The 17,599-nt window shown below is 42.3% G+C and overlaps 1 protein-coding gene across 1 annotated transcript in view; it reads left to right on the forward strand.

The window, feature by feature from the left end:
- LOC109895822 (nuclear receptor corepressor 2) overlaps positions 1-17,599 on the forward strand; it is a 125,384-nt gene that overhangs the window by 14,706 nt on the left and 93,079 nt on the right. Inside the window, exons 2-3 of the mRNA XM_031829429.1 lie at positions 14,935-15,130; positions 16,174-16,286. Coding sequence (XP_031685289.1) covers positions 15,026-15,130; positions 16,174-16,286 — 218 coding nt within the window. The 5' untranslated portion in view covers positions 14,935-15,025. The remainder of the gene's footprint in view (positions 1-14,934; positions 15,131-16,173; positions 16,287-17,599) is intronic.

Raw genomic sequence — 17,599 nt, forward strand, 5'->3', positions numbered from 1 at the left:
GTCCAAAAAGATAAAAAGATAAAATATTCCTCCATTTGGGAATCGCTAAATGAATCATCCTCGATCAATTTTCTTCAAAAATTGTGTGTACATCTGTATATCTAGACTTAGATTTAGCTTTTCCTGACTTAGTCGCCATACTAATTGATATATAAACGACTGAATATGCGCTTTACCAAAACAACACTGTGCGCAACATGCGTTGCTCCTTCCGGTATGCATCGTCAATGGCGATTGAACCTCTTTACGCCGGAGTTTACTACACGGGTTGGTCTTCCAACACATAAACATTACATATTGCCGTTTACCTCAGCTCATTGGCGATCTACCCAGCTAGATTTCAAGATGATCAGTGGTCATTAGGTTAAAAGAAAGTCAATCAACGAAACAGCGGGCAAATCATTGGTGCACAATGATGTCATTACTTGTTGTCTTCAAATCGGTTTCTTTCAGTCAATACGTCCAGTGAAATGACCCATCGGGTTTGGTTGTGTTACAAACAAACCAGTTGATTGCAATGAAACCAAACATGACCGGAAAAGTCACGTTCTGTGTGTGTATTTACCTCGAATGTGTCGTCAAATGGAATGAGACGGAATTCACTACACAAGCGGTTCACAAAATGTTTCATGTTAGGCTATAAAAATGGATTTTTAACAAACAATAGACCATTCATTGTATAACAATGAGCATTGGGATTGCAAACAGAGGAAGATCGTCAAAGGTAAACAATTTATTTTATTGCAGTTTGTGATTTTGTTACGCCAGTGCTGGTTGAAATAGTTGTTTTTTTATGGGGCTCTATCCTCAGATAATCGCATCGTATTCTTTCGCAGTAAATCCTTTTTTAAATCTGACAACTATTTTGGATTAGCAAGTTTCTAGGCTTTCGAAACATGTGAGACACTTGTATTTTCATGAATGTTTAATATGACTTTTTATGTAGCGATCACCGTATGTTGTCGAATTTCATCCCGCTACCGGGTTCTGTGCGCAGAGAGGTTAACAGATGGTGACCCCAGCTAGGAGCGAAAGAACAGTGAGGTTTCCCAGGTCTCGCCTTCCTTTCGTCCTTCTTCCAAACCAAGTAATTTGTCTGGATGTCGTGGCACTTGGTCCCGTTCTAGATTCTGCTCTGGTAGGTCTCCTGTTTCTCCTGCGCCTTGTTCAGGCTCACCTTGATTGATAACAGGAATAAATGCAATTTATATTTCATATTACAAATACATTTCTTACATACCTCTTGGAGGGCCAGAAAAATAAATTAACAGCAAACAATATTTTTTCCTGTTCAAAAACCTTCTCAGTTTGGTGGTCCTCGAAGGCTTTCTGATCTGGTTTGACAACTTCCACCACATCAGGTGGGGTTTCAGGGATCTGAAAGTACGTTATACAAAAATAGCAATAGACAAACAACGCCAAGTCACTATAGACTACTGTAGATACTATAATTGTATATACAATTGCATTGTTTACCTCAGTCAACAGCTGCGGCTCCCATCCGTACTCGGTGGAGGCCTGGATGCTGCTGTTGTGTGCAGAGAATTAGCTCCCACCCTTCCTGGTACAAATGAAGGGACTTGCCCATTGCAGTCTTGAGGGCCTGGTTGGTCAGTTCATCAAACCTGGAGGGTCTAGGAAAGTGATATCTATTGACAATGTACGATTATTGAAATATGTCTTATGTACCATGGAAAAACTCAAACAAATTGTAAAAAATAAATTAAACAAACCATTGGTGACAGAATATAACCTATAACATCTGTACCTTGTTCTAGCGGTCATGACCTCGGTCACTCAAGATGACCTCAGGAGAACTGTGGGTGAAAAAAATGTCAATTTCCTTGGAGGTGGCCTCGCCAGTCTCGTTCTGGATGGGTATCCATGCAGAACGAAAAATCTATTTTAATGTGTTACAGAAGGGAATTTAGAGTTCAGCCCGTAGTCTTCCTTTACTGACCGTAATGGGTATTGCCTCCACCCACTTGGTAAAGTGATCAGTCGCCGCCAGACACCAGCTGTTGCCATTCCTGGATTTCGTGAAGGGTCTGATGAGATTCACCCCTAACATTTAAAGTGTTAGAGGGAAGATTACTTTATTCTTACCTGTATCTGTGTCAAGAGTATGCAGATTTTATATTTATAAGGATACTGACACACACACTTTCTATAATACTGAATTCTGCTGTGGTCAACTAAAGCAAAACAACGTATCCGGGTGCAATTTGAATTGGGACGCTTACAGATCATGTGCCATGGTGAACAACTTTTGATGGGCTTCAACTTCAACACAGTCTTCCTCCTCTCAAATTTCTGGCAGGCTAGACAGGGTTCATGACCTTTTTAAGCAAAAAGTGACATTGAAATGTGTGCTTTCTATAACATTCATGGAAATCATAATAATTTCTGATATATAATAGAATGTGATTTGATAAACAGAAGGTTATTTCAATTGCCCAGCTTTCCTCCACCTTGACAATTCCCCGTCAGAAGTGTCAGTTGATTTTGGCAATCATGCGCTTCACTCCCAAATGGCCAGCATGCATCTCGGTCAGCACGTTCTCCTTCTCCTTAGTACCTTAGGTACCTTTTTTCTGAGCGTGTAGGGGGCTTATTGGATCTGTCATTTGTGACTGAGAATGATAAAAGTGTGCTTCAAACGATGTTCATTTGTGATAGCTTGGAATACCAATAAGATTATTTGATACTTTTAACGAGGTCAAACTAACAGCTCAAATGACCAATCACGACTCTCGAGTCAGTAAAAAGTTGGTCAAAAAGAATGAATCGTTTCAAGCTGCGCATCACTAGGCTCCTATCTGTCCACATCCAGTAAATAAAAGTATCCATACTTTTACAAAGTTCTGTCTGGCGTTGCCTTCAAAGGCTTAAACGCATGGCTTTGTTTTCATGTCAAAGCTGAGAGCATAAGAGAGTTTGAGCGTGTGTCAGGTTTAGCACCCAAAACAAGCCTTCAATTCTAGCTGGCCCAGCAGTAAGAAGTTATTTATTGGATTTCAACAAGCCATGTTACACTGCCAGTAACAGTGAAGAAAATTGTGTTGGTTTCTTAGGAAGGTGATTAAGGCAATGATATGCTGTGACGTGATCAGTCAGCCCTTTCGTGTGTTCACATTTCCTGAGTGTGAAAATAGATGACTGGAGAGTTGCTTCATACCATGATTTAAATCAGCAACTACAACATGAGCAGATTACCACAAGGACATGTCATTGTTCTCTGCCGTAACCGCGTGTCAATCAAGAGTGTGTGTGTGAGCGAGACGCCATCGCGTTGGCCAGGGCCCTTTGGTAATGAGGGTCCGGAGAGAGAAATCCTTATGAGACCTGACAGGGTGCCACATTCCTGGCCTGAGAGTCCTTGCCGCCCACCTCCCCTCCGCTCTCCAAGGCTAACTTAACACACTCCTGAAGCTGTTACCAAACAGACGGGCTGATGCCCATTACTAGTTCACTCATCTGCCTTCTCACAGTGGTAAGAATTGAAGGGCTTGGCTTTGTGGTGGAGTTTATTGTGTAATTCTGGGTGTGAGAGAAAGATGATGTCTAAGAACAGTGCTTGATTGTTTGTTAGTCATTTGTAATCCAGGCTTTCCAAATAGGAACAGGAAATAGGCCTAAGAGAACATCAACAGACCAGATCATAAATACATGAAGTCAAGGAGGTTTTGTGAAATAGATGACTAATAACAGAAAGCAGTTACATTAAACTGGTATAGACCAACTGAGCTGGATTTATAAACAGGCGTAGGTTTATAGCATGATGCAGGGGTCTACTCTGATCTTTTTTCTTTCTTTTTTTTAACAAGAAGCACGTGTAGGTGCAGGCTCACACACACATTTAGGAGCACAATGAAAAATTGTTCAATTCCAGTTCGCACAGCAAAATATTTAGGGGCTTCTGCGAGTAAAATGGTTGCACTGTAGAGCCCTGATGATGCATTCAAGTAGCCTAAGTAAAGTTCTTGCTGCTGTAAGGACAGATTAAATAGGTCTAAATGAAAAGAACTCATGTTCAAACAAAACTCCATGTAGCCTTAAAAGTCAACACACTTGTATGGAATAGAACATCTATTTAATCTCTCATATTGCTATGAATTGGCAGTACAAAGCTCTAGCTGTCTCCTGAAAATATGCCCTCAAGTCATACGTTGGCTACTATTAGAGAAAATATCAATATAAAGTTGACAAATTCCAGGCACACTCTTCGAAGGCTTGACATGTCTTGTCTGTCTTCTCCACCGAAATGACTGGCGCGTTCATTTCCAGTATAATAAAGTCATTGTTTGAAGTCATGCTCCAACTCTCCTTCTTGGCAGAACTAGCCTATATAGGTCCAGTCTCTGTGTGTGTGTGTGTGTGTGTGTGTGCGCTTGCATTCACAAAGCCATTCCTAAAATGGTGAGGATGGAAGATGCGGAGATGAAATGTAACCAAGTGCAGAGGTAGGTTCATTCTAGCTCTGCACTAGTGGAGCTGGAGAGCAAGAGGGAGTGAGAAGGAGGAGTTATAGAGCAAGAGAGTGGGGTGACAGAGTTCATTCAAGCAGTGTTGGCAGTGAGCCAGTTGCTTGCCTGTGGGTGTCTGTAGCTGTGCCAGTGCATGTGTTTAGCCTCCCATCTGGTAGGCCTTGCTCTGTGTTTATGTCAAAGCTTTTTCATTGTATCGGCTCACTCAGTTTGATTCAATGTTTTTTCCCTGAAGGTCTTGTGACTGACTTCAAACCTCTTTACGTTCATCTAAGAGAGGCCGCTGAGGAGGAAAGCTTTTCCCAGCCCTCTGTCTTGTTTGCCTTTTTTGCCTTGGTTGAGCTCTTTTCTCATTACAGGGTTTATGGGAGATGGTGTGTCGTCCCCCCCCCCCCCCCCACACATCTCTTTCACCAGGAGTTCATCCCAGGACTGTTAAACAATATATATTTTTAATGAAGTTTCCAGATCTGACCATTTGTATGAATACAGCCAATCTCAAAGACACTGTTCACATTAATTAAAAAAATGTAACAAAAATGTCACCAACGTGTTTATGAAATATTTGTTACCAGTATTGATATGAATATTAGGAGGGCAAGGATTTGTTGTAGTGATCTAGGCTAACGTTGCTAGCTAAATACAAGTCCAAGAGAGTAGTCAAGCTCGGCAGTGATCTTAAGAAAATTATAAATACTTGGGGCTTTCAGAACAGGACTTTGCAGATTTAGCTTGTAATGGTCCAAGACCATGTCTGATTACTGATTGATTATGACAGTTATTTAGTGAAGCAGCCAGGAGACTGCTGCGCGCTCCCCTCTCCGTGGCCTATTGGTGTGAGACTGCAGCGTGCCGTTCTCGTGGCATCTGTGTGCATAAAGCCCCTCTGTTCCTCACCAGCAGACCAACGCTGCCACCGTGTAACTGTGAAATCAAGCAACACTGTGTGGCAGATAGTGAGACAGGAAGGAAGAGCAGGTAGTGCTCCTCATTGTGTCATCAATGGAGAGAGGACACAGTGGGCAGAATGAGAAGCCACTTATAAGGAGGCTAGTACATTGGTTGTTTTAAACCTCCTCATAGACACTGTGCTTTATGGTAGAGGGCTGCATTCCCACGTACCTGCATACCAGCGGGTCCCGTCAGAGATCATTGCAGCCTTTTTCATGCTGCGGGTTGTGAGTGGGTGGTCAGACAGCCAATTTTGGGATTAAAATATTTTTGTTGTCCTGCAAATAAATGTAAACATGTTATTCAATTATTGCACCCCCACTCCTCGCGCGCGCCAATGAGCATCTGCATTGCCAAGCACTAAAATAGAAGTAAGTTCTATTTGTGAAGCTGAATGCGGTGAAGGGCCTGCCTCTCCCATCTCCTCAGTTGGTTTATAGAAGCAGATACCCACTGCCATCTCCTCATTGATTATACCCACGTGGGTGATTGAAAGATGAACTGAGTTCAGTCGATCGTCGTGGTAATTATGACAATCGCCATATGAAGTCCAAAGAAGAAAAAGACTGGAAGGAGGAGAGGACTAGAAATTATTCGGTTGACCGGATTAATTGTTGGAGGACCTTGTGCATTTCAGGTAAAATAACATTCATATCCCAGGACAAATGATCTAACAACAGCAAGTTAGCTAAATTGGACTAATTAGCTAGCAACTGCAAGCTAGCTAGCTAAATTGCCACAAATGTTTAATGGTTTTCGACCCGTCCCCAAATTAATATAATTGGTTCAGAGTTTGAAATATCAAAACAATCTGCTGTCGTGATCGTGTGGTGTGGGGGTACAAAATCTATTTGCGCACGATGGCACATGTGCGCAGCCAGCTTGGGTATGGTCTTATTCACACACTGAATTCGCTGCTTCAAGTTAAGTAGCCTACCTCTCCTAGTTGGGCGTGAAAGATCAAGTGTGCCTACAGTAGGCCTTTGTGTGGTCTCAATGAAATAGACTACGCTGCCTATGCATGGGCGGAGAATCACGTGGCAGTTATCTTTCCAATGAAATTGAATTAAATGTGATTAAGACTATAGTTTTACTACAGTGTCTGTAAATAAATATTGATAATGGAAAGAAGTGGGGGGCGCTCAACCAACGTGAGTCGAAGTGCCATCAAAATGTGATAAAGGAGAAGGTACAACGCGAGCGTAGGCTACCATGGTGAGCGAGCGTAGGCTACCATGGTGAGCGAGCGTAGGCTACCATGGTGAGCGAGCGTAGGCTACCATGGTGAGCGAGCGTAGGCTACCATGGTGAGCGAGCGTTGCGCCTTTTCATTTTCAATAAATATTGATTACCCGTTTGTCTCTACCTGCAAATCGTTCTCCTCAAAGGTAGACTACACAATGTAGCTTTAGAGAAAGTGCAAGTGTCTGCTTTCATCGTTCTTGCTGCTTCAAGTTCCGTATCCATGTCTGTGAGATCAGGTGTGCGTGTGATCTCAAATTATAGTAGGCTATACATGGACGGAGACGCACAGGGCAGTTATCTTTCCAAGGAAATGTACATCCTAAATATTAGTCTGTAGTTTACTACATTGCCTAGAAACTAATATTGATCATCATACTTGTCTCCGTCTGAAAATCGTCCCACTCCTAAAAACTGTTATAAAATGTAGCTCAAGAGAAAGTGCAAGTCTCTCCAACTCCAGCTCCCTTCAAACTACGTCTAACCTATTGGCTGATATAGCCCAGTAATATAATAGCCTAATATAATGGGCTACGTGAGAATCTCTGGTAATTTAACCTATTTCTTAGGTTATTTTTGTGCATTTTGATATTGCCAGGACCATGGTTGGCAAGTTAGCAGTAGTGGAACTTTATTCAGGGGGTGGCCAAGGCTACTTCAGGGGGTCCATAGACCATGACAGAAAATTGGCATCTAAGGAGCATGAATGAATCCTATGATTGCTGATTAGAGGTAGAAGTGATAATTCACATAACCGAGAATTCTTCAATGTGGCAGATGGTGTGGTCCAAAAGGGTTATTACTTCACTAGAATTCTTTAACATACTATGAATAGTCAGTATGTCTACCTTTGGAACTGCAGCTCAATTTCTTTCTCTCTCTCTCTCCCTCTCACACTCTCTCACTGTACTCACATACTGGAGAGACTTGGGTCACTTTTTTCATGAATATATAATCTGGGTCTATAAGTGTTGAACATCCAACATATTTTCAGAAAATAAAGCTCAAGCACCATTGAGATGAAATACATTTGTGTGTTACATAAATTTCATAGGTTATTTATTTATTTATTACAAAAAAACACTGAAATTTTACACACCAGTTATCAAGCAGAAATGGACTTGAAAAATAATTTTGGTGCCCATCAATATTACAAACTCATATTTATGCTCATATACACTACTGTTCAAAAGTTTGGGGTCACTTCAAAATGTCCTAGTTTTTGAAAGAAAAGCACATTTTTGGTAGCTTCCAAAGCTTCCACTGTTGACATTGAGACTGGTGTTTTGCTGGTAGTATTTCATGAAGCTGCCAGTTGAGGACTTGTGAGGCATCTGTTTCACAAACTGGACACTCTAATGTACTTGTCCTCTTGCTCAGTTGTGCACCGGGGCCTCCCACTCTTTCTATTCTGGTTAGAGCCAGTTTGAGCTGTTCTGTGAAGGGAGTAGTACACAGCGTTGTACCAGGTCTTCAGTTTCTTGCCAATTTCTCATATGGAATAGCCTTAATTTCTCAGAACAAGAATAGATTGACGAGTTTCAGAAGAAAGCCTTTGTTTCTGGCCATTTTGAGCCTGTAATCGAACCCCACAAATGCTGATGCTCCAGATACTCAACTAGTCTAAAGAAGGCCAGTTTTATTGCATCTTTAATCATTACAACTGTTTTCAGCTGTGCTAGCATAATTGCAAAATGGTTTTCTAATGATCAATTAGCCTTTTAAAATGATCAACTTGGATTAGCTAACAACGTGCCATTGTAACACAGGAGTGATGGTTGCTGATAATGGGCCTATGTAGATATTCCATAAAAAATCTGCCGTTTCCTGCTACAATAGTAATTTACAACATTAACAATGTCTACACTGTATTTTTGATCAATTTTATGTTATTTTTGAATGGACAAAAAAAGTAGCTTTTCTTTCAAAAACAAGGACATTTCTAAGTGACCCCAAACTTTTGAACGGTAGTGTATATATATTTTTATTTAACGAGGCAAGTCAGTTAAGAACAAATTCTTATTTACAATGACTTCCTGGCCAAACCCGGTCGATGCTGGGCAAATTGTATACTGCCCTATGGGGTTCCCAATCACGGCCGGGTGTGATACAGCCTGGAATCGAACCAATAATAAAGTATGGTGGAATTGAATTTAATAGCTGATATTGCAGGTTAGAGGAGGGTTTCATGATGACTTGACTTTCAAGATTACTGGCAAGTAATATTGTACAGTTTTCAGTTCCACAGCTGCAAATATTTATGCCTTGTATCTACGGTATGTGAGAGAGAGCGCTCTGGTTTGGGTGGTTGCTCAAAGCCAAGGCACTGTAACATCACATGTTGTTAAGCCATATTTCTGGCAGCCAATACGCACTGCCCTCCATGTGTAGACTGCACCCCACACAGATTAGTGGTGAAACCTGAGTTACCAGGAACATCATTCCTCAGCGGCCCAGGGAAATGGCAAGTGTCCTAATGCCTCTTTTGGCAAGATTCACAGGTCAGATGTTAGGAGTACTCCCTATTACTATAAAAATACAAGGGTGTGTGAGAGAGAATGCAATCTGAATCTAAACGTGATCTTTCAGTTTTGTTAGTGTGCTCTGCAATAACAAACAATCATTGATTGCAGGGCATTTGGTACTGTACACACACTCACTGCTTCACAAAATCTCTCTGCTGTATAGACTATTTGCTGGTGTGTTCTATAGCTAAAGTAGTTTCGTCAATCTTTTTTCTCTCATTAATGTGTATTGTAATGGGCATGAAAACAGTAAGAGGATTACGCCTCTCTTCCCACTCTTTATTTACATTTCTTCATCATCATGAAGGATAGGAGATCTTGTCCCTGAGCTAATGCTGAACGGTTAGTGCTTTTTGAGGACAGTTCGGTTTTGGTTAGATTAAAAATGAATCATGGTTTTCAATTTTGGATTTTATATTTTTGTTGTTGAAATTATGACATTAAAAAGCAAAAAAATGGGAATTCCAAAGCCAAAAATGGTGAACATTCAATTGCCATAACATTGAAAAAATCCCATTCTCTCCACATTGTGTAGACATGAATGGGAAAAATTAAATTACTATGAAATAATTTTCAGTTGGGTATGTTCCTTAGTTTTTATTTGATGACTTTATTCATTTCTTAAAGTCGTCATCTCATCTTTGCCCAGGCAATAGCAGCCAGATAATATTCTATCCTGCCTAAGCATGCTGCAGAGCTGTCTGACCACCATTTTACTCGTTTTTCTTAAGTAAATAAGGCCTACATTCACAAACAGTCTTTGTCCCTCTCGTCATTGTTTACATTCCTCATTCATGTGGTCTACCCATCTAACCTAATGGAGCAGGCATAAAAGTGTAGCCATCTCAGTCCGTGCCGGAAAGAACAAGCGCAATGGATTATGGTCATTGTAGTTAATTACCGCATTTCTGCGCTGAACTAGGTTGAATATTTGCTTAATGAAAACTACAACTCCCTTCAGCCCAGCGTCCCACGTATTTCTTGACTAGGTTTCCCGTGAATTATTTGATTTCTCTCTAGAGAACCGACTTCCGCTCAATCAAATCACATTTTATTTGTCACATACAACCTTAGAGTGAAATGCTTACTTACAAGCCCATGACCAAATACCAACAAAAAAAAGTAAGAGATAAGAAAAACAAATAATTAAGGAGCAGCAGTAAATAACAATAGCGGGGCTATATACAGTGGGTACTGGTTCAATGTGCGGGGGCACTGGTTGAGGTAATTATGTACATGTAGGTAGGGTTATCAAAGTGGCTATGGATGGATAATAACGGAGTAGCAGCAGCGTAGGGGCAGGGGTGCAAATAGTCTGGGTAGCCATTTGATTTGCTGTTCAGGAGTCTTATGGCTTGGGGGTAGAATTTGTTTAGAAGCCTCTTGGACCTAGACTTGGCGCTCCAGTACCGGTTGCCGTGCGGTAGCAGAGAGAACAGTCTATGACTAGGGTGGCTGGAGACTTTGACAATTTTTAGGGCCTTCCTCTGCCACTGTCTGGTATAGAGGTCCTGGATGGCCGGGAAGGTTGGCCCCGGTGATGTACTGGGCCTTAAGCACTACCCTCTGTAGTGTCTTGCGGTTGGAGGCTGAGCAGATGCCACACCAGGCAGTGATGCAACTCGTCAGGATGCTCTCGATGGTGCAGCTGTAAAACCTTTTGAGGTTTCCTGTAGTCCACGATCATCTCCTTTTGTCTTGATCACGTTGAGGGAGAGGTTGTCCTTGCACCACACGGTCAGGTCTCTGACCGCCTCCCTATAGGCTGTCTTGTTGTTGGTGGTGGTCAGGCCTACCACTGTTGTGTCATCAGCAAACATAATGATGGTGTTGGAGTTGTGCCTGGCCTTGCAGTCATGAGTGAACAGGGAGTACAGGAGGGGACTGAGCACGCACCCCTGGGGGCCCCCATGTTGAAGATCAGCATGGCGGATGTGTTGTTACCTACCCTTACCACCTGGGGGCGGCCCATCAGGAAATCTAGGATCCAGTTGCAGAGGGAGTTATTTAGTCCCTGTGTCCTTAGCCTTAGCTTAGTATTGAGCTTTGAGGGCACTATGATGTTAAACGCTGGGATGTAGTTAATGAATAGCATTCTCCCATAGGTGTTTCTTTTGTCCAGGTGGGAAAGGGTGGTGTGGAGTGCAATAGAGATTACATCATCTGTGGATCTGTTAATGTGGTATGCAAATTGGAGGTCTAGGGTTTCTGGGATAATGGTGTCGATGTGAGCCATGACCAGCCTTTCAATGCGTTTCATGGCTACAGACGTGAGTGGTATGGGTCAGTAGTCATTCAGGCAGGTTACTTAAGTCCCTGTGCCCAAGAACACTATGGTGGTCTGCTTGAAACATGTTGGTATTACAGACTCTGACAGGGAGAGTTTGAAAATGTTAGTGAAGACACTTGCCAGTTGGTCAGCGCATGAGAGTTTGAAAATGTTAGTGAAGACACTTGCCAGTTGGTCAGCGCATGCTCGGAGTACACGTCCTGGTAATCCGTCTGGCCCAGGTCAACATTGTGAATGTCTTACTCACTTCCGTTGCGGAGAGCGTGATCACACAGTTGTTTAATACCTAGAAAAAAACTATTCTGTTATCCGAATCTTTCCCTTTCAGGACGATTCGACACGTATCTTGATAGCAGGGGACGCATTAGCTCTCAGAAATCTGCATGTTCAAAACGCAGACCATCAAAAAATCTGTTTTTTTTAAACCATTTCACCTGCGTTTTTTTATGTTGAAAGTCACTTTTTTTTCTTCTTCATTAGAGTGATAAGGGCCGTGGAAATATAGTTTTTCTTCACAGAAAATACATTAGTGCAACACATTCGGCAGAAAATAGTTTTCATCAGATTACAATAGAAGTGCAACGCTATTTGGCCTTGCAGCTTATAATGAAAAAGCAAGATATATTTTTTTCAAAAACAATGCATAGCCATTTATATTTCTGTTTTATCATAAAAGGAGAATGTAGCAAGCTACGTTTCCTAATGTTTTTCTTGAAGTTAATCTTTCATTTTAACTTGCTACCAGAGAAAAACTACACTGGAGAAAAGTAGCCTACACATCAATCAGAGCGGAGAAATGCAACTGAAGCGATTAGTCCTTTTCCATTCATGATTTGGAGCAAACCCTGACTAAAGCGGAGCAGAATTTGCAATAACAAGCAATTAACAATGTTACAAACGCAGCAAGATATCTTTTTCTGTGTTTTATCGTGCCTTTTCTGCATGAAACACACAATCCTGTGTTAATGTGACCCCTGGATACACACGGGCTCTGATGTGATACAGCAGTGGTCACCAAACCAGCTACCGCTCAGATTTCATGGTGAAGGATGTTTCTGACTACTCCACCAATTTGCTTCACCATAGAGTGGATTTTAGGCTGCTAAAAAAATATTAACCTATTAAAAGCTGTTCTGTAGCAATGAGGCCCAATGCATTATCACTGCATACTGGCTTTGCTTGAATTGTGTGATATTACAGGAATCAGTTTTTTTTTTATTTGACATTTTTATGAACTTTTAGGTCTGCTTGTTCTCATATCTCGTTGGTCTCCTCGCCTTCTGTCCTGTGTGCACTGTACACCTTCCCATGCAGGCACCAAGCCCCTACCCCTGCTACTCACTGCAACAAAGATGAAAGATCACTTCTTCCACTCTGACAACAAGCAGTTTCAACTGAATATTAGTATTTGAGGTTTGGTCCAACAGAATGGGTCATATGGACACTGAAACACATTGAGACATTATTTTACTGTAATAGAGGAGAAGTTAACCTTTCTAACGATAACCTTTTTTTAATGTTTCAACTCCAATGAATGCTCAGTTTCTGTTGCGCATTGTGGTATCACGTACTGTTAGCAGCATTTTAGCCACAGACTGTTACATTAGCTGTCTAATGAGCATGAGCATAAAAAACAATTGTATAAGGAATTGGCAACTCGTTCTCATTCTGAGAAATAAGGTTGGCCACTTGATTTCATCATTGGAGCAAAGCGGACAGGCTAGCATTCTGTTCAAACAGTTGGAGATGGACAGAAGGGTGTGTTAACAACAATTCAACTGTTCTGCCTTGTTAGCTGGTAACTGATTTGCTCAAACACTCTGATGGAAAGAAATTCCACAAATGAACTTTTAAGAAGGCACACCTGTTAATTGAAATGCATTCCAGGTGACTACCTCATGAAGCTGGTTGAGAGAATGCCAAGAGTGTGCAAAGCTGTCATCAAGGCAAAGGGTGGTTATTTGAAGAATCTCAAATATATCAAATATATTTTGATTTGTTTAACACTTTCTTGGTTACTACATGATTCCATACATGTTATTTCATAGTTTTGATGTCTTCACTATTATTCTACAATGTAGAAAATTGAAAAAATTAAGAAAAACCCTTGAATGAATAGGTGTTCTAAAACTTTTGACCAGTAGTGTACATTGATTTGATTAAAGCAAAACTACTGAATCTGATGGGGATCCTTAACAATCTGAAAAAAATGTTGAATATAATCTAGCCCTGATCAGCAGGTAGACCAGATGAGTCGCATCTCAGGTGGTTTCTTAGGCTACTTTATTCTGGTTGAGCAACATTTTCAACAGCGTATTTGATAATAATCTAGCAAATTACAAAGCCTAATATTGCGTACGAAGCAGCACACCGTGATCAGTTTGAATCCAGGCTGTATCACAACCGGCAGTGATTGGGAGTCCCATAGGGCGGCGCACAATTGGCCCAGCGTCTTCCGGGTTTGGCTGGTGTAGGCCATCATTGGAAATAAGAATTTGTTCTTAACTGACTTGCCAAGTTAAATAAAGGTTACTTAAAAAAAAAAGCATTAATTGTCACAAAATATGAGGTATTTTCAGAATGTAGAAAGAAAGTAATATGAGCAAAACATTTTAGTGAACCAGCGATTCGCAAGGTTTGAATCGATTTTCTGAACCAAGCATTCTACATTTTGGATCGGTTTGGGTCCCGCACACCAATGCACTTGCATCTTAAACATTTGAACCGGGGACAGATGCGTATTGGTGGAGTAACATCCCTGGAAATGTTGGTTAATAACTACCCTGAGGTTTTACAAAGTGGTTGTGGGGGAGTAACCAAACACAGCACTGAGCACTTGTTGTATCATAATCCATTTGAATCCGTCTCTGTCACACTAGAAGTGCATTTGCTGCCGTTTGGTGAAATGTCCTTGGCGTTAAAACTTAATTAGTGTTGGAACATCCATGTCTTAACATAGTGTACATACAGTGCATGGAAATCCCTGTTAAACCCTGGGAATTAGGCTATAAACTAGCTGCTTGACTTAGCTGTTCATAGACAACTCCTCCAGTGCAAGGGACAGAAGGCCATTCAGTGTGCAGGACCAGGGAGCCATGTATCCGGTCAAGCAGGTGCAAGATCTCCCAGTCCCCTCCCTCAGGAGCAGGGAAAGTGCTAGCAGCTGCTGAAGAGATGTACTGACACTTAAACCGGGATGCACTGAAACATTCGACTGTAACTGTTCCAAAAGAGCTGGTGGGCAAACAGTGTTTCACCCTTCTCAATCTACTAGAAGGATTAGGCTATTATTGTTCTTCAGAAAGCTGATAGCCGTGCCAAATACTCCTAAAGCCCTGATTTAGAATGTCTGACTTCAAAGTGGCTTGATTTGGGCTGGTCGACTGTCCTGACTTGTAAGAGACAAGTGTCTCACCTTGCTGTTCTCTTCTCCCTACAGGTTGCTGTCTACAGGACCCAACCCATGATGTACAGCGCCTGCTCTACAGTCCCACCCACTTCCTGTCTGTAGAGGAAGCGGCTCCACCAGTATGTCTTCCCACCCCCAGTCTGTGCCTCAGGGCCGGAGGGCTGTGGACACCCGCCACCTGCCAAACCCTGCCAGTCTACCACTGCAGCTGGCACGGGCACACACGGTAAGAGCCCTGGGAAACTCTGGGCTGGTTTTCGCTGAAGCCAGGAACACTGGTACTTAGCACCTTCACATGAAAAGCTGAGCGTATAATTGTAGATGTTACCCCTGGCTCCCAATCGTTAGCAGTGATTTTGTCAACAGAGAATTATGCTGCACCGATGGAGGGAGCACGACCCTAGGGGCCCAAGGTTGTGTTTTTCTACAGTAACGTTCTGAGGCTACGCTGTTGTGCGCACACAGGGCGCACACAGGGCACCCTAAAACCTGTTCCCTTATTAGATGTTTGAGTTGATAGTTCATGTCATGGTTGGTGCCTCTAGGGCAAATCGGGTGCATGTATATATATATATATATGTATATATATATGTATATAGGGCCTTTCTTACGGAAGAATGTGTGTTTTCATGTTTTGTTTGCTTTTCATGTTGTGTAGATATGTACAGTGTAATTCTTGTTCAATGATGTGTTCATGCAGGGCTCATATAAAGGTGAAAAAACTAAATGGTGGAATCATGTTGGCCTCACGTCTTCCCTCATTTCATAATGGTTATGATGGTTGGTTTACAGGATCAGAGGTAGACTTCCCGCAAGAGGCCCCTAGCTAGTGCGTACGCTCATCTTGTGGCGTGATGTCCCATGTTGGCTTGAGCCTCTCTCTACTCTAAGGAGGGAATCCAAGGGCTACCCCCCCAGGATCCCCACAGCTGCGCCTGCTTGTTAATCCCCCCCCCACTCCAACTCGTCATCACGTTGAGGAGGAGATAAGGGTAGACAGACGGTCCATTTCCCCACAGTCAATCCCTCAGCTCAGTGAGAGAGGTGCACGTGTAGAGAAGGCCACTCTCTCATGTGTGTGAGGGAAATGGAGAGTGAGGATTATACAGTAATGTCCAGGGAGGTAGAGGGAGAAATAAAGGGAATAAGTGAAAAAACATTGGTGAGAGTTGAAACACGCCGCCATAGACTTGTCTTGCTGTCTGTTTTGCGTACAGTTATGTTCCAGTTGTCCTCTCCTCATATGCGTTGCTATGTTGTATGTTTCAGGATGTGGGATTGGTGGACTATCACCCTCACTCTCGGGACTACAGCTCCCACCTGGCTCAGCCCCACCGCCGCAGACCCTCTCTACTGTCCGAGTTCCAGCCAGGGAATGAGAGGTACGTAGCCTGCTACTACTTTGTACTACTATTTGACATGGTTACACACACCCTTGACCCCCCCCCCCCAAGTATTTTAACACATGGGTTTCTTTGATCTCTGACATTCCTAGAAGCCCCTGTCACCTTCGGTCATCACCTACAATCATTTTTTTAAGAACACAATTTGTTCTAGTGTGATGGGTGTTCAGATGTTGGCATGCTTATTTCATCTTCATGGAATCCTTTGACAGACAGAGCAGCAGAGAAAATCAAGTCATTTTGAGGCAAAACACTTTCCTTCAGCATTTTTCTGTCAGTTCTGTGTTAACCCTCAGAGCCAATATGTTTTGCCCTCCCTCGTTACTAAGTTTACGCAAACCTAATGTAATTGGCACACCCATGTCTTTCTATTGTAATGTGTGGTGCTGAGCTGCTCTGGACTGGAGCGTAATGTAGCCTGGTTATTGGTAGCCTTCTACAGTAGAGCCATGTCAGACACAGCATTACAATGTATGTAGCGCATCTCAGAAGAGTCAGGTATTCTATCTATCCTAGTGGTTCATTCATTATATGTTCATGCTTTTTCTGAGGAGTCATCTTGATGAGTGGTTATGAATTATGTATATGCGTAACAGATGAAAGGCCTCGAGTGCAAAGTGTTTTATTATTTTTTTTCTTCAGTTGATTGACTTAGCCAATATTCCTGCATATGTTAGCTAGGAAGAAAGTGCAAGATGCAACTGAAGTGAAGTGTTTTTCTCATGAGGTCAACTGGATACTAGTCAAATGGCTGTCAAAGCAGCGCTGTGCAGCAGTGGCTCTCCGGGAGGTCTTTCTATTCATTTGTATTAGTTCACTCTCCTCTCTAGAAATCCACCTGCACATCTTTCTTTGTGGTTGTAATGGAGGCCCTGTCTCAAGAGGATGTCAAGTGAGTTAGGCAGCATTACCCTCAGGAATTCTACTGGGACACATTGGCCGACACCAGATGGTAGTTGTGTCAGTGTGTGTGTGTAATGTGTAGCAGTGTGCGGCCAACCGTTTGTGTGTGGCTGGCTGTGCCTTGTCTTTCAGTATCAGTCAGACAGGCTTACTGGCTCTCTGGGACTTTGTTATTGAAGAACCTGCCCAGGCAGCATTTCCCAGGGAGCATTGTGTCCTTCCTTGACCACTACTTCTCTGCCCTGTCTTCTTTCTGGGTACAGTAGAGGACTCCACTAGTTCTGTCAGCACAAATGAACACCACATTGTTCTCGTCATTATCCCAAGAGGACATTGATTTGGCATGGGTCCCCAGATCCTCAAACATTCTACAGCTGCACCATCGAGAG

The sequence above is a fragment of the Oncorhynchus kisutch genome, linkage group LG8 (genome assembly GCF_002021735.2).
Source record: "Oncorhynchus kisutch isolate 150728-3 linkage group LG8, Okis_V2, whole genome shotgun sequence".
NCBI lineage: Eukaryota > Metazoa > Chordata > Actinopteri > Salmoniformes > Salmonidae > Oncorhynchus > Oncorhynchus kisutch.